Source organism: Falco peregrinus, chromosome 5 (assembly GCF_023634155.1).
Source record: "Falco peregrinus isolate bFalPer1 chromosome 5, bFalPer1.pri, whole genome shotgun sequence".
In the NCBI taxonomy this organism is placed as follows: Eukaryota; Metazoa; Chordata; class Aves; order Falconiformes; family Falconidae; genus Falco; species Falco peregrinus.
Window position 1 is genome coordinate 16,398,750 of NC_073725.1, and position 24,299 is coordinate 16,423,048.

Sequence of the window (24,299 nt, forward strand, 5' to 3'; positions counted from 1 at the left end):
ATACTGTCTTCCTGTAGAGTCTATCCCTTATTCAGTGTGACAGAAGTAATCAATCACTAGTACACAACTGATTAGCGTCCACTTATACAATAATATCTTAATTGGTGGTTTGGCTTTAACTGATTCTTTTAAAGCATTGTTTAGGTGTCTTGGTAATCGTCCTATGCTTGGTGAAGTGTTGTTTTTTATGTGTAAAGAAATACGGTATTTATTTCACTAGGCTGCGAACACGAGTTTATCTAGAAAGCTGGATGAAGCAAGAGAACAGCTGTCTGAATCAGAATCTGCTCGGCTGCAGAAGGAAGAGGAGGTGACATCTCTGAGAGAGCTCTTGGAAAGGTGGGAGTTTGGGTTCTTTACACAAGCCATTAATTGTAAGCCAAGCAAGGGGCCAGTAACCAAAGCATATTGAAAATTGCTGTGGTTTATGAAGTAGCATATGCCACGGGGTTTATATAGGGCAAATAGTTCATGGGCACTGACAGGAATATTAGATTGACACTTCAGATGAGAAATATGTAAACTACACAGCACACATGAATGCAAGGTTTAGGTTTTATTGTATTGTTAATTTAGCTGATGGTCAAAATTCATTGTATGTTGTCCTTTATGAAGCTGAAAGACAATTTATAACCCCCTTTTACCTTATAGGTTAGTCACAAAATTTAAAAACCAATATTGGCTCTCTTTATAAGGAATGGAAAATTTGTGCTTTTCGCCAGTTTGGGTTTTTTCTCCTCTTCGTGAAGTTTCAGGGAATCAGTAAGAATTATTTGAATGGGACCACATCCTGCATGTCTTTGTCAGGTTTCTTAGTTTTAAGTATCTAATGTGGGCTGTGTTTCAAAGGTCTGTGATGTGGGTAGGCCTGTGTGGTGTGGATTATCTGGCAGTCCAAAATAGATCTTCATGAGGCATGGGCTCACACAGGGTCTGATGGTTTAACCAAAGCCTTTGTATTTTCACATTTTTGTGCTGATATCATCTGTCTTTGTGGGAAGTCTGATGACTCTTACCTATGTGCTGAAGGTTGTCAGTATGAAATCAGTCATCAAAATATTTGAATTCAGCTGAATTGGCTGAGTGAGTTCAGACCAGATCAGCCCTCCATGTTGTGTTGCTGTAGCATTTTTCATCCATTGCTAGGTCTCACAGTACTGAAATTGCCATATTGTCAAGCCAAGACTCATATTCTTGGAAGCTTCCTGGTGACATTTCTTTACATTGACTGTGCAGTGAACTGAGTTGTCTCAAGCTTTAGCTTTTAAATTGCATCTGTGTTAGAAGAATGTTGTGAGAAACTGGTTTGCTTCCCTTTTGTGAACATGAAGGCTATGGAGGAGTAGGTATTAAATGGCTCTTTTGTATGCAGCCTGAAAATGCTGAGCAACCTGCAGCTATAGGACTTTCCCTTTTTAGCTCACTTTGCAGCTGCTGCTGATCTTAGCTTCCAAGGACACTAATTTTATTCCCAGTGTGGTAGCTGCCATAAGCTTTGCTATAAACAGGGCATCCAAGAAATTGCTGATTGCTGACTGTGTTCACTAGATAATGGATCTGTGTGCACTTTGTGATGCAGAAAACTGGAGAGATTCTGGCTAGCTATAAAAAATGTGTATTTTTGAGAACAATTTGACTGAAACTACCTGTTTATCAGGGTGACAGACCCCTTTCTTCCATAGGGAAGACTTGAATTCACATGAACTAAAAAACATTCTTAATTGCCTTTGTATTTGACCAGGATCCAAAAAGAAGCTGATGAAGCAAAAGAGAAGGTCCTGGATTACAGTGAGAAGCTCAGCAAGGTGGCAGCAGACAAAAATAGCAGTGATCAGAAGTTATTTGCTGAACTGGATGACCTGACGAGAACAAAACAGTTCCTTGAAGAACGTTTGATAGAACTTATCAGGTTGGCCTCAAAATAAACAGCAAGTGGAAATTAAAATCCTAGCTTAGGATGTTAAGGGATACTGCCTAGGTGGTTCAGTCTTGTATTCCTGACTTGAAGATGATGGTCAAGTTCATCAGCAGTTGAAATTTTCCATTTTCATAATGCAGTTAAAAATCTAAAACCCAATAGTATCTCCTCCTTAATTTGCTGTCTGTTTTGCAAAAAATATGTAGCTTTCTGCCTGGCATGTATTTCTCTCCCCTCTCCCCTTCCCCTTCGCCAGAGCTTCAGTAGGTTTCTTGACCTGTCTTTATTTCTGAAAGCTCCTCAGAAGTAACAGCAAAGCAATTTTTACCAGGAAGCTTTCATCAACATTCTAATTGAGGTTGGTTACCAGTAAACCAGGACTGATAATTTCTGTGTTGTTTTTTTTCTTTTTAACTATGTCTGTGCAGAGATAAGGATGCTTTGTGGCAAAAATCAGATGCTCTGGAGTTCCAGCAGAAGCTTAGTGCAGAGCAAAGGTGGCAGGGGGACACAGAAGTTAATCATTGTCTGGACTGCCAGAGAGAGTTCTCATGGATGGTGCGCCGACACCACTGCAGGTCAGCTCATTGAACTCTGTTACACTGTTCAAAAGCAAAATTCAGGATGATCATTTACATGGATTACTTCTTAATGAGCACAGTTCTTCGGTCAAAACCATTGATAGAGGACATTGTAGAGTCTGAAAGAATACATGATGTCACAAGGGCGTAGGAGACATTAATAGAAAGGTCCCTTGACATGTATTACAGCAAAGATCCGGATGCAGCTCTGACTTGGGGAGTCTGTCAGTTTCTCATTTCTGGAAACAAAGATAATCACACCCTACACAGTGTGTTTCTCTGAAGGACTGTGTTTTTAATATATTTATTATGCACTGCTCTGTGCATGCTGTGAACAATATTCACTAAGGTGGTTTTGCTAGTGGTAGAAGTGTTCCATAATAAATCCAATGTGCTTTGCCTTTATAAATCTGGTTACTTACAGTAGGTATGTTCAGAGATAATAACCAATTGCAGAGTAATCTTTTTTAAAAAAGTTAATATTAAGTTATTTCCTATACAGTTAGCCTGCCTGAATTTATTAGTTACGTGATCTAGATTTATTCAAACGTACTTAAGTAGATACATTTCAGGGTCTTGGTGGTATGTTTTTTTTGGCTCTTTACTGTTCGTGACCTGACTCATCATGCAAGGTGTGTAGTCTTGGGACTGTTTTAACTGCATATGAATGTAGGGAACATTCAGTGGGTATTAATGAACAGTGGAGCCATTTCCAGTACCAGCTTCCAGATTACTTATTTGTACTAAAATCTGTGAAACGTGTTCATGTTTTCACCTACTAATGATTAAATTACTATGAAAAAGAACCCAAACACTAAGACTTCAAAAATAACAGTCATCCCTGCTGGGTGCTTTTCTTCATGAAAATCTTAACATGTATATTAAAAAATAGTTGACAGGCTTAATACTGAAAGACTGCAGAACAGAGATGACAGGAAGCATGAATGCACTTGCATGTGCCAATACTGTTTTTTCTTCCCTGTTTGAAGGGGAGGGGTTGATTACTAGGTCGAGATGTATGGATGTGTTCTTACAGTCCTTCCAATCAAATAGAGTTTTGCTCTGAGTATGAGATTTGGCCTATGTAATATTATTAAGTACATTTCCTTCCTGTGTACTTTATACATGTATTATTTGTATTGCACATTTGTGGGTATTTAATTGTTTATGTCTTTATATTTAAAAGTATATTTAAAATTTTTTAGTATTTTTATGGGTTTTTCTGTTTTCCCTATTTATTAAGGCAGCAAAGTGTGAATGTGAATTTCTGTCCTGTGCTTGTCAAGAAAACTTTCTTCACTTCAGAAAGCAGCACAGTCTGTATTACGAGTTTTGCTGCAGATGTAGTATTTGGGCTTTTGCAGACAAGATGACCATTGTGACACAGCCCCAAACTGTCACGTAGTTATGTTCCACCTGTACGTGGTATTATTCTAACACCTTTGGTTTTGAATCATTTCTAGGATGTGTGGTCGCATTTTCTGCTACTACTGCTGCAACAACTACATGGTGACAAAACCTGGTGGAAAAAAGGAGCGTTGCTGCAGAGCTTGCTTTAATAAGCCTAGAGTCATTGTGGACAGCACAGATGACTCTGGATCCAGTGCCAACCAGGAAGGATCACCGGCTTCATTGGAATCGCCTGTGTCACCATCTGAGAGAGCTTTTGGTTAGTGTATTGTTTGTATGCTGTGGAGAAGAAAGTAGGGTTCTTATCTTCTAAGAAGCCACATAGTCACTTCCTGCTCCAAGGACCTGTATGTTCATAGAGTGTTTTCAGGGTGGGACTACTTCCATCTTTTAATTTGATTGGTATTGACAGAAATTTGCATGTGTATTAAATGACTATCAGTCAGCCTGAGGTTTTCAGTTGGTTTTAGTAGTTACCTAATGCTTCTGTTAAGGTAGAGGAATGGCCCAGTCTTCCCCCTTAAGGGTTTTACTTGTCTGTTTTCCAGACAGCCAACTAATATTGTTTATGTTTCTTTTTGTGTCCTTTTATGGCACAGTTGCCAGTGAAGCCTCTAAACCACCAGATGATGCAGCATTTGATATAATCACTGATGAGGAGCTATGCCGAGTACAGGAATCAGACTCTCTCCACAATGAAAGTCAGATGGAGGGAGAGTCTTTGGATCAAAGCATGACAGATCTGTGAGTAAACACTGCTACATGGGCAGGGGACTCTTGGATATTGTTTGAAGTGTTGGTTTGGAGGTTTTTTTTCCATTCAGTGGGGATAGCCAACATATGCATAAAGAGAAGACACTTCTGTTCCCAGCCACATGTTCAGTAAACCAGCACAAAATAGTTTTGGCCTATTTGCACAGTCAGCATCAAATCTAGCAAATCCAAACAGCTCCATCCTCTCCTTCCTCCTGCTTTACCACAGCACAGAGGAGTAGTCGCAATTCTGTGTTGCCATCGGTCCCACTGTCACCATTAAAAATCAGCTTGCCGTCCATGCTGGATAGCTGGTCATTCACACTTAACTTATAATAGGAGCTAAGCAATACTCTTTTTCAGGCTCACCATTGCTTAATATGAAGAGAACAAGGAGGTGGGGAAAAAATAAGGAAAGATGTGCTGGTCTTATGTCAGGCTTCATTGAATGGAGCGTGAAATAACTGGTCTCTTTCTGTAGCATTCCTTACAACTTTAAAGGTAAAAATTTACAGAAAAGAAAGAACAGGAATTGCTTAGCTAAATCTGGCACAAGTTTGTTCATTTTTTTCTTAAGAAAAGGAGATTGAATGCAACTTTCAGTCACTTTTTTACAGCTATTTCTACGTAAATTAGCAATGAAGAGGACCTAAGGCCATCTGAATGAGTAGTTGGTTTGCAAACTATGTTTTAGTTCTATAATTTAATGTATATCCATGTTTATACAAAATATTGTTTTACTGTTGTTCAAATGTTTTCAAATACTTTATGAAAATTCTGTTCTGTAAAATATATTACCTTTGAAAAACTTTTACATATTTGAGAAGAAGAAAAAAAGAGCAAGTTCACGTAAATTCTGAACTTGTTTTGCTTCTGAGCAGAAAAATAAGTGCGACAAACCTAAGTGCTAAACTGAAAATAGCCACAGAGTAACCAGCCTGCTGCTGTAAAAGCAGACCTAGACGCTCATGCCCCCATCAGACCAGTTTCCGGCATAAACCACAGTGACTTGCAGTGTGGGTACAAGGCAGACTGTACAGACTTGTTTATTTGCAAAAAAACCTTTTCAAATACATTTCGGTTTCTTGGTAAATAAGTTCTATGTATTCTGCCTGTTTTGTATGCTGTTGACACTGATAGTATATTCATGTCTATAGTGTGTTGGGCAGACATGAATGAACTGAACTTCACAATGCTCTTGTGAAGTTAGTATTGCCTTTGTTTGGCAAAGGGACCATTTGCGGTGGGGAATTTCTGTTTGTTCATTTGTTTTGAGAAGAAAAAAGTGTAATTTACTCCTTTGAATTTATGCTGTCTGCAGAGGGGATATCACAGGTGAGTTAGCTCTGGAGAATACAACCAGGAGAAAAGAATTAAGTGTGTGTCACCATTTTTTTCACCTTGGGATTGGGCTAGATACATCTTGTCCCACAAAGTATTCAAGCTGGAAGGAGGGATTGCCACTAACAATGGAATACTATTCTTGAAGGGCACCCATACGACATCCTACTTGCACTGTGTAAACTCTTAAAGGCTGTCCATCTCCCCTTGTTCACAGATTATAGGCAGGAAAGTAAGTAGCGTTTTATTCCCTGTTGCTCTTGGTTCATCAGTTTTATGTGCAGGGGGGAGATTCCTACTGTGGTAATACTTCAAGCTTGAGACATACTTTGCAGAGAATGCAGTCCACACCTGCCCTTCCCCATGACACTTGTTATGTTTGAAAGGTCTCGCTAGCCTGAACACTGGAGAGGAGAATGGCTTTCTTACACTGGTTGTCTTGAGCATCTCATGTTGAGTGTGTAGTTTTGTGTTATGGTAGAGATCTAGAAACTGATACGTGAGTCAGAAGATGGTGTGGCACTTGTGACACATGTTGAAGGAAAAAAAGCAGAATGCAGCGTTGATTAGGACAGCACAGAAGTTTCTCACTTGTTTCTGTAGTGAGGAGTATATGTGTACGTGAAGCCTGAGTGTAGCGTAACACACAAGCAGATAATGCAGCTTTTGATACCATGGTGTTTGAGGGTAAACATGCCAGAGCTGCTATACTGAGTGTGAGCAAACGTTCCGCTAACCCTCTGTCCCGTCTTTGACAGTAGCCCATAGTAGACGTACTGATGATTTCCTAGTGTGTTTTCTCCCAAACTCCAAGGATCTGCAGTTCAGGGACTTTATGAGCTACTGGTCTCACTGCTGCAGATTTCTTGGCTGTACTGGACTGGCGGACTGCCTTGACTTCATATAGACCTTTGATCTTTTTTTTTTTTTGTGTCCAGCTAAATGTGTCCTGATTCCTATATGGAGACTTGAGGTAGTCCTGACATGTAAATAATAATCCACTGGCATCCCAATAATGTTCTCTTTGCATTGAATTGAATATATAGGGTGGAATTTGCTTTGATGCTGTGCCTGGGGAAGATCCAAAGGATATAAGATTTTGCATGCTACGTGCATGTCTGAGGAATGCATACAAATACGTAAGTTTTCAGGCCAGACTTTATTGGGATTCTGCTGAAAACAGTCCAAGTTATATGGTCTTTTGCCGGAAATTTGAACTCATTGATGAAGCTCTAAAAGGGAGGGAGGTGAGCATCTAAGAGAGGGAAGAGAAGGGAGGGTGGCTGGTCCAAGTAGAAAGAAGATATGTGATAGACATGCTCTGTTGACATAGTTTCTTATGGCCTTATGCTGGCTGTGTCTGGCTGCGATTTTTACACTGACTTGACTTTATTTTGGGTGTGAGTCCTTGCTAGACTGGAAATGCAAATTTGTGCTCAAAGCAGTGAATTATCTTAAAGGACATTTTCTTTTCTATTTGTCCCCCATTTGGTGTCTACTGTACTGTTACTCTACTTTTTGCTTGTTTTCTTCACTTAACCCTGCCCCTGTAGTTCTTCCCTTGAAGTGACATGAAATTATTACAATGGCATTACTTCGTAATAGCAGATTTTGAGAGACCGCCTTTATCAGTACAGGTCAGTTGAGAACCAAATAAAACTCATCTTGGTCATGAGCTGTGCAGGTATGTGGCAAGGTAAGATAAATGCTGTAACTCTGGCTGACCTTGGAGCAGCCCTTTCCTAAAGCTTGAATTAGGCAGCAGTTGCTTCATGCTTTCAGGTCTGTTATCGGGTTGCTCCAAACTCACATATCTTAATGTGAGAAGCTCAGATAAGCTGTGCAACTGCGGTGCATCCTGCTTCTTCAAGGCTTGTGGGTTTTCTTTTGAAGAGTTGTATTTTTGAACTCTTACTTCTAAAACATTCACATTTGCAGATGTGTTCTAAAACGAAGGTCAGGGTATTTGTGTAGCACTGGGTCAAAGTCCCCAAGGTAAACCAGTGCCCTGTTTCCATTTTAACATACTGTAGGAATTACATGGCTGCAATAAATGTTGCAGCAGCAGGATCATAATCATAGATGGCAGAAGTGTTAAAAAAAAAATAAGTACCGCTACCCTGGTATGAAACAGAGTCTAAAGGGTTTATTCACACCTTGGTACTGCTTTTGGTAGAAAGGATGTCTCAGCCTGTCTGCATTGTGGTTGCTTTGGTTTGCCCCTTCTTTTTTTTTTTTTTTTTGTAATGATACATAACATTCTTTCCTGACCTAATTACAGCACACGTGGCCAGGCAGGGTGCCAGTGCAGCCAAAAGGGGGAAATGCATGTAATTTCAAGCCTTTGCTGCCCAGCACAAAACCAGCCGTGGAGAGGAGTGGGGACAGGAGCACCTCTTGCCACCCTCTGCTGGCAAAGTCCACCTTGCAGCTGCATATGGGATGGCAGCTTCACTTGCCACATAGATGTGAAAGCACAGCACTTTCCTTCCTAGTCTCGTTTTAAGGAGAAACTATAGGAGAAACAAGAGGGGTTGTGTAGTAAGGGAAGAATTGGCTAAGCAACTGTTTTCTAAAAGGAAAATTGTGACGTGGACACAGTGGTGCCAGTAAGGATCAGGTACTGCTGATTTGAAGTGATCTGGTAGGAAGGACTGAGTGTTAATGGGGAGAAAAGGAACATTCAAAGTGAGTGTGGTTATTGCAAGAATGGTTTGAAACAGGCTAGAACTGATATTTCAAAGCTGTAATGCTTTCAGCCTTTGGGACAGACCCAACCCTGCCTTCATCATAGGCAGCCCACAGCCACATAAAGCCCTCCATCTGCTCCTTTCCAACCTCCCATCTTTCTTTTCCCTATTCCAGTCTTCACCCCTGTTCTGCTACTCTGCTTTTGCATACTTTCTGCACCAATCTGCATTGCCCCCGTGCACCTTTTTGCCTCCTACTGGGAAGTGATAAGGTCAGAGGTGGAAAGGAGGGACTGCAGGAACAAGGAAGGAGAACAACTAATGAATCCAGAGTTTCCCAGCAAGGGAACCAGGGTGCCAAGGGAATGCCAGGAAAAACAGGCTGGAAAGATGTCATGGTGCAAGGATTATGTGGAAATTAGGGCAAGAGATGCATCTAAGGAAACACTGCTCAGTGTTAGAGCCTACATGCAGTATGATATCCCTGTGTTTACAGGTGTCTAGTCATCTGGCAATATGAACTCTGTCATCAGAAGCAAGGTACAAAGATGTGTATGGGAGATTCAGACCATGAACCTGGTATTAGATGGAAGGCCGATGAAAATGCCGCTTTATTACAGAAATTTTAGATGAACACTAACAGAGTGCGTGTGGAGACCTTCTCCCAAATGGAAAAATACAAAAAATCCCACAAAAAAGCCCCAATCACACATGAAACCCATCATGAAGATTGAAATGTGCATGTTTTTAATCCAGGCATTCTCAGATTTTTGTTAACAAACACCTTTCATGGAAAACCATCAGGCCAGAGGTTTGGTGAATGTCTCCAGACCTTCTGGTGTCATGAAGTCCAAGTTAGCTTTATGTTACAAAGAGCACAGTTTTATCTCATTGTTTTTATACTTTTTAATATCTTCTGCACAGTTAGCAGTCTTAGGATCAGCTCTGTCCAGGAAAAGCAGGAAACACTGAAGTATCATGATTAAGATAGGTTAGCCTAAAGCTTATCACAATATCTTTACTAATGGGATTGTATTTCCTCTTTCATGCAGGCTACTTATCTCGGTATTTACCAAAAAAAAAAAAAGTTGCCAGATTTTCTAGGCAGTTCTATAGCGGGTACATGCTTGTTGCATCTGCATTATTTGAGGCAGTAAAAGTTTTAGAGCCTTCCTCTTCTGTGGTTTGCCACTGTTTAGCTGTAACTTGCCATTTAGTGCATCTTGAGTTTTTAATAATTTTCCGTAAGTTCCTCCTGAATTTCACCCCCATGAAGAAATACAGAACAGGGTTAAGACAGCCATGGAAATAAGCAAGAGCTTCTGTTATGATGATTGCATATTCAAAGTTGCTGTTCAAGTTAAAGCTCCAATCTATGATCTTTAACAGTCTCAAGAAAGTATAGGGTGACTGAGTAAGAATAAATATGGCAACTACAGAAAATATTTTTTTTAGAGATTTGTTCTTTTGAAAACTCCTGGCATGCAGTAAGGTTCTAATGATTAGTGAGTAGCAGATGACCATGGCTAGCATGGGAATAAAATAGCCAAGGGTCACTTGGATCACTTCAAGAACTAGTTCTGTGCGATAGTTTGGGTATTCTTCCTGACATATTGCCTTATCAATACTAAACACCTCACTAAAAATAAACTGTGGTGCAGCAAATGCTAGTGAGATCGCCCAGATCAAGACACAGATCAGTTTGCCCCATGTCATTCGTTTGGTTTGACACACATGTGCTTTTGTGGCAAAAGTAATAGCAATAAGCCGGTCAAAGGTGATAGACGTTAGAGTTAACATCGAAGTGTACAAGTTCAGAGTATACAAGCCCCGTATAACACGACATGCCACAGTGCCAAAAGTCCACTCCTGAACACCAGAATATGCCCAGAATGGCAGCGTCCAAAGGAAGACCCAGTCAGCTATAGCCAAGTTCAGCAAAAATATATCTGTCAGCACCTTCAGTTTCTCGTAGAAAACTAGTATGACAAAGACCAGTGTATTTCCTGCTAGCCCAAGGATGAAAACAGCTGAATACATACAGGGCAGGAAGACATTTGTAAATCTGTGAAGATTCTCACTTCCGTTTTCATTGGGATCATTGATGGAGAAGTTATAATAAAAGTTAACAGCATCTGTAGTTGCCATGTTGCCTGCTTTTTAAAGGCAGCCTGTAAGGAGACACATTGAGATTTTTTTACTCAGCAAATTAAGTCCTAATGCATCCAGACAAAATCCCACGTGCTAACAGATAAGAGTTGTAATAAAGCATCCATGACAGACAAAAGCAAATATGTTTATTTGCTGGAGAGAATTTTCTTTACAGTCAGGACCCAAACACAACAGCTGGTGGATTTATACACATCATCTATTACCAGATTTATAGTGATGGGGACTCAAAAGCATAAACAATACAATTACAAAGAGGCTTCTGAAAACAGAATATGGATTAAGCTTTCAAATACGTCAGTGGGTTAGGATTTGGATCTAGGATTTCTGGGAAAACCCATGAGAGAAACAGAATTCATTTTGCCAAATTCAGCCTTTAGGCTCAGGTGTCAGGCTTTAAGTGTCAGAGTTGTTTGGCTTGGGTTGGACCTTTCTCAGTAAGTAGGGTTTGAGTGTCAGAGCAAGTGCTTTAAAGCTTTTGGTTCAGTTCAGTCTTAGCTCATTGTTCAGATGTTAGTCACATCATCAGGTGGTGGCACTTCTTCCTTTCCCCTTCTTAGGTGACTTACTGGAAGCATGGAGGGTTTTCATTAATGCCTCTGCCCCATTTGATTTCAGTTAATCTGTTTCAAATATTCGTATTACTGTCAGAGAAAGGAGTGACCACTTCTCTGCCAGTCCCCCTCCATCACACCCCCTCTTGAAATCTGATGCAGTATCGCACTGTCAGCCCCCCATGGTAAGGGTCTGTTTTCTGTTAGGGCTGTCACCAGCACGTAGGAAGTAATAGCTGTAACAACCAGATTTGCAGGCTGTTTAACTTGTAAATAAAATCTTTTATGAGACAGGTTAATGGGGTTTTCAAAGATTTAGCCTAAAGTTAAATGTCCTCTCTCTTGAGCTATGAAGAACATGTTTCTGTGAGACTAATCCTGATACAAGATATTACTCAGCATAAGACAGCAGAATTCATCTCTGAATCATTCAGACTGGGGGAAAAGCCTCGCCCTGTGTGAGTTATAACATACAGCAGATTGAATGTTACTCAAAAAGTAGTTTCCATGGGGCCAGTGCAGTGTTAGCCACCAGAGAAGTACTATAAAACTGCATGCTCCTTTGAAAAATTACTGGCTCTTTATAAAATAGTTCGCTTTTAATTCAGATGGAGGCCAAGCACAGGATGAAGATAACCAGCAAAAGTAAGTTAGGTTCAACAACATCAAGGCAAAGTATACTGAAACAAAAATTAAAACACTGTTTTTACATACTCTTTGCAACAGCAGTTGGCTGACGGTTCTTGCCTCTTGTGAAGGAAAGGCGTATCCCTCTAAGCTGAAACAAAGTGATTATCAGGTGCTCAGTTATGCAGTTTGACAATGTAACATTACATTAGTAGCCTTACGAAAATAGTACAGTTCTTTCTGCTGCCCGAGCTTACTGGAAATTAGCCTTCAGGAGAGTTTTACTGACTCTTTTAAAGGAAGATTTTTTAATGCCCACTTTTAATCTGTAATAGGTTTTTTGCTATAATAAGACATAACATTCACTCTCTGGACAGACTGAAATACTTAAAATTTTAAATAAGTTTTTTCCTATTACATTAATGTTCTTCACAGGAATTTTCAAATTCAGGCATTAATACCCTAATTTGGTTTTGGTGAAAGTAGATTTCATATGGAAGCCAAGCCAGGATAACTGTTGAACTCCAGCTGTAAAGAATTTTCTTATATACAAATAGCAGGCATTGTCTTCTGATATTCTTGTCTCCCCCACATGCTGACATGAGCAAATCTGCATATTGGTGGAGAACAGAATGCTGCGGAAGAGATCTTTCTAAGTTAACATGTCACATGTTTTACATGTCTCAGTTAGTTGAGCTCCTAAAGTCGGAATTTATGGATCATGTTTTAGGAAAGAGATGAGGTGACTGACACCATCAAACAGATAGCGAAGAATTAATGGGGGTCCTTGAAAATGACCTTTCAACTGGTGGTCTAGCAATTTATGTTCATGTTACGTTCTTGTGATCTTAAAAGTTACTAAGTTTTCTTTCTTTTCCTTCTTTCTCATGTCTGGATATAGCCATTTAAGTTCTTTCTTGGTTTGACAGCAGGAGAAATAAGTCTTAAGTGCCTTGACTGATTACCAACCCCTCTGAGGAGAGAAAAAAAAAAAAAAGAAAGAAAGGAGAAAAAGAAGAAAAATTAAGGAAGTCCTACATGCATAGAAATAGGTTAACCTTGTAGGACTGTACACTCATTTTTAAGGCAAAGTCAGGTATGGAGATTTCTAGTCCTTTTTTTTTTTTTTTTTTTTTTAATGCTGGAAAGCAATAAGGAACTGAGAAAGAGCTGCTAAAGCTGAAAACTTTTAGATCTCAGTTGTGTTCCAGACAAGCTGAAGTTACAGCTCAGAGTTGTTCAAGAAGGCTTTCTTGAAGGCTGATCCTGTATTATAAGGCTGAACAGTTTCTGGATCAGCTGACCACCTCTGGCAATTAATTTCAATCTTTGCTACTGAAAATAGTCTGTAAGTGTGTATAACCTGGTATGAAAGTTAAAAACAGGGGGAGAACCTTATCTTATGGAGACCAGCACCAGCCTCTCCAGTCCACTAAAATACAGACTGGTAACCTTTTTACTCCCACCCCCCACCCCCGGCCCAGTGGATGGTTAATTTTAAGAGAAAGAAAGTCCAGCAGTTTCTTTTTAAAAGGTTCTCATTTATTCATAATGCATCTTACTATGTTACCTGATACTTTTCTAGCCAGAAGCCCTTAAAGTGTCCTGCTTGTTACTCACACACCTAAGTCAGAATCCATATTGTATGTTGTCTCAAACTTCAGGGTTGTTACACCTTGTCAGACTGTTCCTGGAGTTACTCCAGCTTTCTTCAAAGGAAAGAACAGTAGTAATCTTTCTACTTGAAGTGAGATAGCAGGAAAGCATTTTGTTAGGGAGGGAGGGAGGAAGGAGGAAAAAGATTCCCTGGTTAGGAGGACAGTGAGCAGGATGAGTTTATTTGCAAAGAAGTGTTAGGGTTTCTATGGACTGAGTCTAGGTTCTAAAAAGCTTTAATAGAAGCTTAAATTGGATAGGAACAACATTATGGGTAGAAAAGTGAGCCGAAGACACCCATGCAGTGTCCAGTGTGTTAATGCAGGATTTGCCCTGAGGTCTATTACAGTTAACTCTCGAATTGATTAAATGGAAATGCAAGCAAGTAATGGAGAGTCAGAACATGCTGTTCTGATTTGCCCCAGTACAGATGGATATTTGCGACTAGAAGGTGACTGCTTATCATTTCCACTGCTCTGGGAACTGGGCACCCCAGGAGCTTGGTAGTATCAGGTGACAGGAGTTTTCCCTGTTTGGTCTCCATGGTCTAATTTCTGTTGTGCTAATCAGCTGTCCTGCTTTAATAGCTGCACCTGAAAAGTAGGGTGTAAAAAGCAATAATAATGATCTTGCCAGTTGTTTGTTTCTGTTGTCTCAGGGTTCCAAACAGAAAATCCAATACAAATCAATCTTTTTAAAATAAATCTCTATAAAAAAGTAATTTTAGCATGTAATAATAAACAAGATAATTTGCCATCACAATAAATACAGGCTATAAAAAAAAAATGGTATGTAATGCTCATCAACATCATGTATTGTGCCTTGCTTTAGAAATAAACCAACTTCATTACAAAAGGGTTTTGAGATTGCAATTAGAAAAGATGAAATTATCTCATAGATATATTTGTTGGAAGAAGTGAGAAGTTTTCAGGCATGTATCAGTTGGAAAAACAGATGCTGGAGCATAAATGGAAAGGAGAGAATTAACATATACCTTCTGAGGTCAAATACCCAAAACATTTGTCTAAAAGCCTTTTTCAAAAACTAGCAAGTATAAACCAAAGAGCTACTGCAATAACAAGACATCAGAAAAGAATTAGTAACAAAACTAGAATGCAAAATCAGTCTCTTCAACAGTGTGAACAAAACCTCACCCTTTCTTTTAAATTTTGCATATCAGGGTGGAGGATATCTATGATACTAACAAAATCTTTCAAGTTTGAATATTTCTAAATGTTAAAGCTTCTTTTTTGTTTGGTGATTATTTTTTTAAAAAACTGTCTGTCTAGTCACCTAAAGTCAAGAAGATAGTCACTTACTAGACGGTGTCACATCTTGAGGGAATGCAGTCATCTTATCTTTCAAAGGAAATGTGAAAGCAGCAGTTTGCTTTATTTATCAGTGCTGAAGCCTGTGCTGCTGCATCACAGCTTTTGTGGTTGTTGACCAAAGATTTGTTGTTACTCCTTTGTTTTGATTCTTGAGTGATACTAATACAATTACAATGGTATGCACAAGCTGTGCTCTCAAGATCCAGTTCAAATTCACCTACATGTGGCCATTTGTCTGAAATGTCCAGAATCAAATTGGTGTTTCAAGAATTCTTTGTAGAATTGAAACTTAATCTGTATTTATCACTTACCTTTTTTAACGACTCCTGCATATTTTGTGACAGTACTGGATTTTCCAATTCCTTCTAGGTTTTCTGTTTTTCTCTGGGGCAAGATTATTCTAGTGACAGTTTTCCATCAGATTTCTTGCCCATCTGAGGTGAGCTAGGGGTTGCTACAAAGGTATTGTGTTGGTGACCATCCCCAGCTGAGTTTGGTACCTTTAAGGCAATCCCATCTCTAGTTAAAGTTAGTATTTTTGCTAAATTTTCTTTCATAGTCAAGGGAAGAAGCTGGGAGAGCCTCTGTGCATTTACAAGGGAGCCAGAGGGGGCCTACTCTTTGCAGGGGTGGCTGTTTGCACTTGCAGCAAAGACATGGGTAGGAGTTGAATTACAGCCTAAGTGTACAAGAAACAGTTGTGAAGAGGCTCTGAGAGGGTGCAGGGAAGTGGAGGTGCCAGGGCGATGCTGCTTAATAAATCAATACTCTGCTGTTGTTTCTGCTGTAATTAGGGACATCTTTTGTGCACTCCTTGTAACTAAACTACATGCCTGGCCATCACCACAACTTGGCATGAGCCTTAGCTTTTCTTTAACCTTTCCTGGGGTATTCCTTCATAGGAGGAGCCCAGTACCTGCACATCCCATAAAGCAATGTACTGCATGCAATGTACGTGACATTTCAGGTGGCTCCCTAGATGTGTTTCCTAGTTGTGTTTATCAGCTGTGCTCACTTCCCTAGCAAGCCTTGCCACTCTTGATAGCCGTTGGAGACTCATTTTGCAAAAGCTATGATTAGTGTAGAAAAGTAGTAGTTTTACTCGGGGACAGATTCTGCAAGAGGGGGAGGCAGTATTCAGAGAAACTAGCCCGTGCAGTTAGATCTTCGCAGCAGCCTGTGGTACAGTAGCTGGAGTTCTTCTGGGACTCTGTCCTGTAGAGCGAGCGGTATGGTTGTATCTCTGAGTGCTTGAATTTGGTACCTGTAAAGGTGTATTAAAAATTCCAGCACCAAATTTGACTTAACCCTACAGCATCATTTACTGAAAGAAGACTACTTGCACAAGAAATGCAAGGCCCTGTGGGGCTCTTTAAAATTGAGTTCTCCCTTGTGTTTCATTGCATGTGGTAGCAATTCCTCCGTCTTGGAGAAACAAACTTGTGGCAAGGTGTTAAATATTCACAAACTGTTCCTGTCAAACAGGGGAACAATAGGTTGCAAGAGACACCTGCTTGTAGTGGTTATTTTCAGATGCAAAATAGGATATAGGGATGATAAAGCGGTGGCCAAGCTATGTGGTAGCATGTGTACCCTAAACCGGTGTGAATGTCTGCCCTGAGAAAAGGTAAAGTTCCCACTGTGTTGCAGAGGGCCAGCAACTGGCCCTTTCTGCCATCAAGGCCCATTTAAATTCTTTAAAACCAGAATTGCTTTTGAAATGTCTTAATCATGCATTTATGGAGGGCTCATCTGATCTACTCTGTTAGCCTCATTCACAGTGATCTCATTGCAAGGGCTGCTTCCTCAGTCATCAGAGATGCTCCTTTCTCAGACTGACAGGCAGGGATGGCCTTCCCACGGAGACCAGTACCTCCCGACATCCATTTGCCCTTATACATACACAAGGAACCCTGGGATCACTTCTGTGTAACTTCTAATAAACTCTACCGAAGACGACTGCAGTAGCAGCAGTATTCAACCCTTTATCATAAAATTGGGATTGAAAGATATTCAGAGATACTTTATTTCAGCTTGCTAGCCTAACTGTAATTTGACCTGTTTCCTCCTTTGCTTCATAAACTGTGTTTCCATAAAATATTTTTTGATGGACTGCTCAAAGAAGCCCTCTCTGGCATCGGAATGGTGAGGGCTGCTGTGTGTGTCTGCATACATGTAGCTCTGTAAGACTGGGTGGCCTGCCTCAGTCTGCCTGCAGGAGAGCCACTATAGCATGACTGAATTATCACTGTAACCTAGAAATAATGGTAAATATAGAGGTGGGCTGTGTGAGTTTGTCTGAGGGAGAGGGCTGGGAGACTAGCTGTTACTCCTGAGCGGGTCAGTCTGAAGAATGTTTAATTGTATAGTTGTGAAGCCCCCTGTGTGCAGAAACCGCTCTGGCTGCAGGGATCCGGGCTCTGGGAGGCTCTGGGATGGAGCAGCCTCTGCAGAGGTACAGGCTGGGCACTGGGGGCTAGGCAGCAGCTCTGCTGAGAAGGCCTGAGGCTCCTGGTGGATAGTGGTGTAAACCCAAGCCAGAAACTGCCTCTGCTATACCTCTTCTATAATTCTGCCTCAATTTTCCTGCAATAGCCTCTGAAGAACTGTGCAAGGAGAAAATTCAAAGGTATCTAAGAAAAAAACAGCTTGGTTTTGGGAGCAAATACCTCACAACTGAAAAAAGCTAGGGTTACTCATAGAGCTGGCTGTAACCTTGGTGGCGTACAGACTGTGCAGTGTTCAGGATCTTTGGGGCAGTGGCTTGCCGCTATTACTAGTGTTTGCTCCGCTAGTCATCTGTTTGCTGCCTCCTTCTGGGGAGGGAACTTGAAAGCACCCTGGTAATCCCAAAGTGGTTATTTTGAAACCTGTTGTCGGAACTTCTTGCAAATGCAGCATTTGACTGACAACTGAAAGCTGTCTTCATCTCAGAGCCTTTACCAAACCTCTTCCGTTATCACAATACTAAAAAAATCTCAAAAAATTTTGCATGTTTTCCCTTGGAGCACAGAAATATCCCTTTGTCACGATTGTTTCCCTAGCTTGCTTTCTCTGTATGCACCAGTTGCCTCTGCTCTTTACAGATAAATGTTATCTGTAACAAATTTTGAGGCCGGGGAGTCCTTTTGTTTTTTGGTTTTGGTTGGGCTTTTTTTTTTTTTCTTATATAATGTAGCATAGTTAAATCATACATCTTTTTTGAGAAATGGTTGGGATTTCCTATAGAGACCTCCTATATGGAGGTCACCCACAGGACATAGCGGTGGATCTTCATGTCCATACTTTTTTTTTTTTATCAGCTCCCTGTGTGATGCTTTCCCATCCCTACAAGTGTCAGGGTTTGCTCATAACCCTGCTATCTCGTTTCCCACCCATACACAATCCTTCATGCAAGATACTGTCTTGCACGTTGTTAAAAACTCAGCGAGCTCTGTATCCCCCGTGCTCCATCCCAAATCATGCCTTTCTTCTCACCCGTGCCAAGGGCTATCTGTGCATCCTTTCTTCTGATCCTTCACCATCCTCTTTCTTTTTTTCTCTTTGTGGGCTGGAGAGGAAGGCTGATAAGTTAGGGTTTGTGGGATGGGTCTGACCTGCTGGTAACAGCAGGCCCAGGAAATCATTGGTGCACTTCAGCATAACGCCTTCCATTGTTTCTTGGTATTAGAGACATTTGCAGAGGTGCTTGCTGGGCTAAGCAGCTGTTAGGGGCTCTGTAAAGCCTCTACTCTGTTTCAGGTTTCTGGCTTTCACACAATTCAGTAAAGTTCTAGCTCTAGACAATTGAAGTTCTCTCCAGAAATCATTGCACTGCTGACAGATGAATGGCTTACAGGATTTCACTGCTCAGCCACATGAAGCTGATGCCTTAGACACCTAGCTCTGAGCTGCCAGACCTCAGGTGTTTATGAAAACAGAAAATTGTCGAGAGCAGAGTCGAACCAGCTTTCTTCGGGTTTCAGTTCTGGAAGGGACTTCCTATTTTTAACTCCCAAAGCCATTCATGATGTTGGTCACAGTATTTTTACTATCATTTGTAAGAAATGATTTCCATATATAAGAACAGGAGCACTGGACCAGACCATCCAACTGAGGGACAGTGACCAAAAGCAGATGCCTGAGGAAGAGCACAAAAACAGGACGAGCATATAATGCTTCTTCAAAATACTCTGCCAGTCTCTGACAATCTGTCACAAGGATTTGCTGAACCAGAACTGTTCTCTTCTTGCTGTGGTGTCTTTTCCATGCTTCAGTTCTTCCTGCTTTTCAGCCCCACTTCATTTCACTTTGAAAAGAAAAAGAAGAGAAAACAGTCTTGCATATTCTTGAGATGGGGACCTGGCAAGCTACAGCAACATCCTTAATGCTGCCACCTAGTGTGAATAGGTCATGCAAGAATAAATTCTCTCAGAGACGCAAGCGCTCCAGTTAAATCGTGAGACTGTGTTTCTCATATTTTCCACATAAGGCTACCAGGCTCACTTTAAACTGTTGGACTCTGTGGGATATCATGGCAAGGAACAGGATTTTCTTTGTGATTGTAATGTGCTTGAGTTTAAAAGACAAAGTAGGAGACTTAGTTTTCCCTTACCCTATAGTGAGTAGGTGCGGTGAATTTATTGGTTCGAGCAGCCAAGTGGCAAGCTAACCACCTGACCATCTTTTAGGTTGCAGCAGCAGGAATAAGGAAAATCATGGTTAGAGGAGAACATGGAAAATGTATTGGCCCTGGGGTTTAATTTACATTTCAGGGTCCTAAAAGAAAGGTGACATTAGTGAATTAAATGAGGAACTGATGGCGTTGCATGATAAATCATGGAGTTGACACTTCCAGGAAGCCTGTAGTCCTGTAGTTCTCTTGGTCTGTATGAATTCAAGGCTGTGAAGTTAAAGCTGTGTACTTACCATGGTGGAATGGGACAATTCTGTGGATCACAGCATAAAATCTGTTGCTCTTCCCACTGTGCAAGCAAAATATATACATAGGTTTACAAGCTATAGTTTAGTTTTGTAGGGTTTTTTTTCAGAATCAGTTTTCTTATCTAATTGTATAAAGATAGCAATTAAATTATTTGTTATCACTTGCTAAGTATTTGCATAGATGTTATATTAACTTTTATGAACCAACATGTAGTATGTCATTTCTACATTTCAGTTGGCATGTAGTGTTTGGTTATAGCTCAGGTTTTGGCACTTACTCACAGGTCTGAGTCTTCCCTGCAGGTCACAGCTGTCTCCTTAGGGTATTAACAGTAGTGGTATGACTTTTTCAAAGTCAAACATTACCGAAAAGGCTACAGGAGTAAGAGAACATGCATTCCACAGATAACACTGCTTTATGAGTTCAGGAAACATGTAGACAGCAAGTGCAGTTTAATTTGCAGTCATAACAGTAAATTCTTCCTGTTTCCAACCGGTAGTGTCACTCCACTAAACTCACATGTGGTTGCATGTGCTGACACAGTATATTCAGATGCTGCTAATGACCAGCTGAAGGTGGTGTTACCTGGAGACATTTTCTCTTGCTCTTCTACTCAGCAATGCTGCTTGTAGAGCAAGGTCCTGTAGGATTTAAAAGAAAGTAACAAATTGTGCATTGGTTTTGAGAATTGGTCTATGGAATATGTGGCAATTATGCCCTGCTACATGACGACACTTGATGATTCAGAAGCACATATAAGTAATATTACATTTTATTAGATTCCACTGTTTTTTGGAAGAAACTGACCAGTTGGTTCCCTGTATATAAGAATCCTTGGCATTTTTCTGGGAATGATGGCCTAATCTACTGAGATGCAGAGAAGCAAAGTATCAGTTAGGGAAGCCCTAACTTACTTGGAAACTATCAGCATTTGTTCACTGACTGTCAGATTCAGTCTTCTGTCTGTGTCCCAGCCCTGTAATTCATAGCTGGTGCTATTCCAGTGTTCACCCAGAGCAAGCACCCTTTCTGAGGTGAGGAGTGGTTAGCAAGTTCTTCATCTGCTTCCTCTGCTCTCCTGGACACATCATGGTGGGGACGAGGCATCCTGCTTTGTCATCTTGTAGCAGCTTCTTTGGTGTATTTGTGTTTGAACCATCCAGTATTTCTTGTATGAAAAGAAGACACATGGTAGTGATTCTATAGTGATAAAATATGTTTTGTGTATCATTGTCACGGTAAGGAACTGGATAATCTCTTTGTAAAACACCTCACAGATTAAATCCACGTGATATCCCTGCGCAAGCTTTCTTTCAAGAACAAGTTCAGACTGTTTTGCTCATGTCTGCCCTCCTTAAAGAATTCCACCTGCCAGGGAGTCTTTAAAACCTGGCAGTGTCTCAGTAGGGGATTTATCTTAAAACCGTAGAGAAAAGTTCTGGATGTCTATATTCCTCTTAGCTCATGAAACCGGGATAGGAACAGTTTTACATTTGTGCACAGTGGTTAGCAGAATGGGGCTGCAGTTTCACCCAGACAGTTTTGTCACTAGAAGGTGTAAAATAAGAATTCTAGAATTTAGCGTGATGACTATCAAAACGTTTCTGTTTTAGGGAGGCATCAGCATGCAGGTGGTATTTGACCACATACTAGTAGTTAATCATGACTTTCCTCTTTTTCCTTGTCCTAGAAACAGCACGTGTAATTCTTCAACATTTGATGAGTCGGAAGAGTGGCAAGTTGCTCAAGATGCTGAGATATGCTTGTTGAAGTCAGGAGAAGTCATGTAAGTGGAACAGTTTTATTACTCCCAGGCTGAAAGAATAAAGTCTGAGCTCAGATATCAGCTATTTGAGCACAAGCCTTGCAGACTCTTGGAAGAGCTGATCACTTATGTCCCACAGTAGAATTTGGTTTGAGGAGGAGCAGAGAGTATAGCTCAACTACACAGAGCAGCAGCAATGAGCCAGGCTCTCTGTCTTCAGTCCTGAAAAACTTTAGTGCAGGTGGGGAATAAGAAAGAAAAATCTGGGTCCGCATCACATCAAAAAACCTTCCTTCTTATTCTTACTGCAGGAGATGCTGTGAACAGGAAGGGGGCTTAGAGAGAAGGCTGTGTAGTTCTGGTAGTCTCTGGAAGAAACTGCAAGGGCAAGTCAAGGAGTGTGGTGCTAGTTGGACCTTTGTCACAGGGATGGAATTCATGGCCTTTTGGAGCATGTAGCTATTATTTATTGGTGGCCTTACAGAAACTGTCTTGCCTGCTCTGGTTGATGTATGCCATAGCATAAGATGTTCAGCTGAGCCTCTGCTCAGCTTCTGTGAACTGTGTGCACACAATTCTCTCCATGTATCCTGCTCTGAAATCAATAGTCCATGTGCAGTAGTGATACAGCATCTCACTTGCACAGCCAAGAAGGGAATCTAACATGAAAATGCCCATGACTTAGAGACATTCCCCTTATCTCACTCTCCCCTTAATCCTAGCTTAGAAATTTTGGCTTATTTATGGGGAATGTTTTAAACTTTTGACTGCAGGGAGATAAATTAGTCCATGTTTCAACCTTGTTGCTGCTGTTTGGAGAACCAGGTAAATGAAGCAGTAACTAAAATCATAGCTGGGTTGTAGGGCAAAATGAAGAGTGAGCATTAGTTTATTAAAATCAAAGATTACCTGAGACACCCCAGCAGTTACTTCAGTTAAACAGAAAAAGTAACAAGGTAAGCGAAACTTTATATGGAGCTTCCTCTCTGGCCGGAGAGGAGGTAACAATGGTTACCATAATAAATCAGCCACGATCCCTGTGTAGTCATGGCTGGAAACTGAACTCCTCCTTACTCTAGAACAGTAAATCATCATGGTGACTGTGTGATATCTTCTGGTAAATGTGCTGGGTTTTGATAGCTGCTGACAGACAAATCACAGTGCTGTGATTTACTGTGAGCTCATTGATTGGGAAACGATTTGTTTGGCTAAAAGAATGATATGTTAGATTAGTTTTAATTAGGGTAATGTAGGTGAGTTCCACGCTTCTTGGAAATTAAGAGGTTTCTCTTGAAGGAAGCAGGCAGCATTCTCCTGTTTAAGGGCCTCACTGTTTGCAGTCTGAAATAGATATCAGAATGAGGTAGGATAATATAATGCTGCAGGACTCAGGATCATGGTGCTAAGAACTTCCTTTTTAATTGGAAGTACTTTGAATCAGCTTTTATGCAGCTTGCTTGGGTAAAACAGACCAAGCTGTAGCACTAGGTGCTTCAGAGGATCTAGACAGAGCTGCTGTTCACATTCCATCCCTTTGTCCCATCTGTACGCCTGATCATCCCTATTTCCTTTACGAATGATATCTAGAAAGGTGAATAAATCAGGTCACTATTCTTTGCGTAAATTTTTATTTCAAAAGAACAGTAGAGGGCAGTAGACTATTTTTATCTAGTAACTCTAAAAAGTTTTATTCAAGCACTACATTTTTCTAGTCAAAATGAAATAAGTAAGTGAATAATATACACATTTACCAGAGCAGAGAGAGTGCTTGATATCAGTCATCTTTTCTGTAGTTCTTGCATTCGTCCAAGGCTGAATTTTCCTGTACCTTGTGGACCTGTCCCAAAGTTGCTGTGGAGTCTGCCTCAAATAGATGGAAAATAAAAAGCATTGATTATTGTTTCTGTCTTGAGTAATTAGATTGGATGTCTTCAAGTAATTGTATTTTCTCTCACAGGATCAAATTACCCCTTACAGTGGAAGAGATCTTAAATTTTGGGGAAAGTAACAGAGAGCTGTTCATTAAATCCAGCACCTACAGTATCATTCCCATCACTGTTACAGAGATGGGACTGACAATTAGCTGGATCTTTTCATCAGACCCTAAAAGTATATCTTTCAGCGTTGTCTACCAAGAATCAGAAGACACACCACTGGATCAATGCAAAGTAAGACCTTTGTTTCCTTAGTACCTTAGAGACTGTAGTACACTACAGTCAGCCACCTGGAGGAATCAGCAGGTGTGGCTAGGAGGTCTCAACATGAGTGCCAGTTGCTATTGCATTAAGGACTTGCTTCTCCAATTAAGCCACACTTCTGCTGAAGGCAGAGTTATGTGTTTAATTATTTGATGTTGCCTGCAAAAGTTGAGTTGAAGACCACTGTAGCTTCTGTTGGTCACACCTGAAATTCAGCCACTATTATTAAGCAAAAATAGAAGTCCAAGACTGCAAAATTCTTCTTTTTTCCCTCCTCAATATTACTTCATTTGTGGGGTGCTTAGGGCTGATCTTGCCAGGCTCTTGAGCAGAGGTCACAAGAAGACAGATAAATTGATTGGGTTACCTGCATTTCTTACAG

General features: G+C 40.6%; 2 protein-coding genes across 8 annotated transcripts in view; one reads left to right on the forward strand and one right to left on the reverse strand.

The window, feature by feature from the left end:
• FYCO1 (FYVE and coiled-coil domain autophagy adaptor 1) overlaps positions 1-24,299 on the forward strand; it is a 53,824-nt gene that overhangs the window by 24,238 nt on the left and 5,287 nt on the right. For all 5 annotated transcript variants that reach the window (XM_013303124.3, XM_027793600.2, XM_055806109.1 and 2 more), the window contains exons 10-16: positions 221-339; positions 1,742-1,909; positions 2,347-2,496; positions 3,963-4,168; positions 4,509-4,653; positions 21,645-21,740; positions 23,677-23,887. In XM_013303124.3, the coding sequence (XP_013158578.2) occupies positions 221-339; positions 1,742-1,909; positions 2,347-2,496; positions 3,963-4,168; positions 4,509-4,653; positions 21,645-21,740; positions 23,677-23,887 (1,095 nt within the window). The remainder of the gene's footprint in view (positions 1-220; positions 340-1,741; positions 1,910-2,346; positions 2,497-3,962; positions 4,169-4,508; positions 4,654-21,644; positions 21,741-23,676; positions 23,888-24,299) is intronic.
• On the reverse strand, positions 9,418-15,153 carry CXCR6 (C-X-C motif chemokine receptor 6). Of its 3 annotated transcripts, none has more exons than XM_027793603.2 (4): positions 15,019-15,064; positions 13,668-13,752; positions 12,131-12,194; positions 9,418-10,864 (listed from the first exon to the last, which is right to left on the reverse strand). In XM_027793603.2, the coding sequence occupies exon 4, from the start codon at positions 10,839-10,841 to the stop codon at positions 9,804-9,806; it is 1,038 nt and encodes a 345-aa protein (XP_027649404.1). In that variant the 5' UTR covers positions 10,842-10,864; positions 12,131-12,194; positions 13,668-13,752; positions 15,019-15,064; the 3' UTR covers positions 9,418-9,803. The 3 variants fall into 3 exon arrangements, with proteins under 3 accessions (XP_027649404.1, XP_027649406.1, XP_005242321.1); XM_027793605.2 differs by having other exon boundaries at positions 13,614-13,752; XM_005242264.3 differs by lacking the exon at positions 13,668-13,752 and having other exon boundaries at positions 15,019-15,153.

What these genes read in the sequence shown, in the direction of transcription:
- CXCR6 (XM_005242264.3), bottom strand. Translation starts at nt 10,841, where the DNA reads ATGGCAACTACAGATGCTGTTAACTTTTATTATAACTTCTCCATCAAT.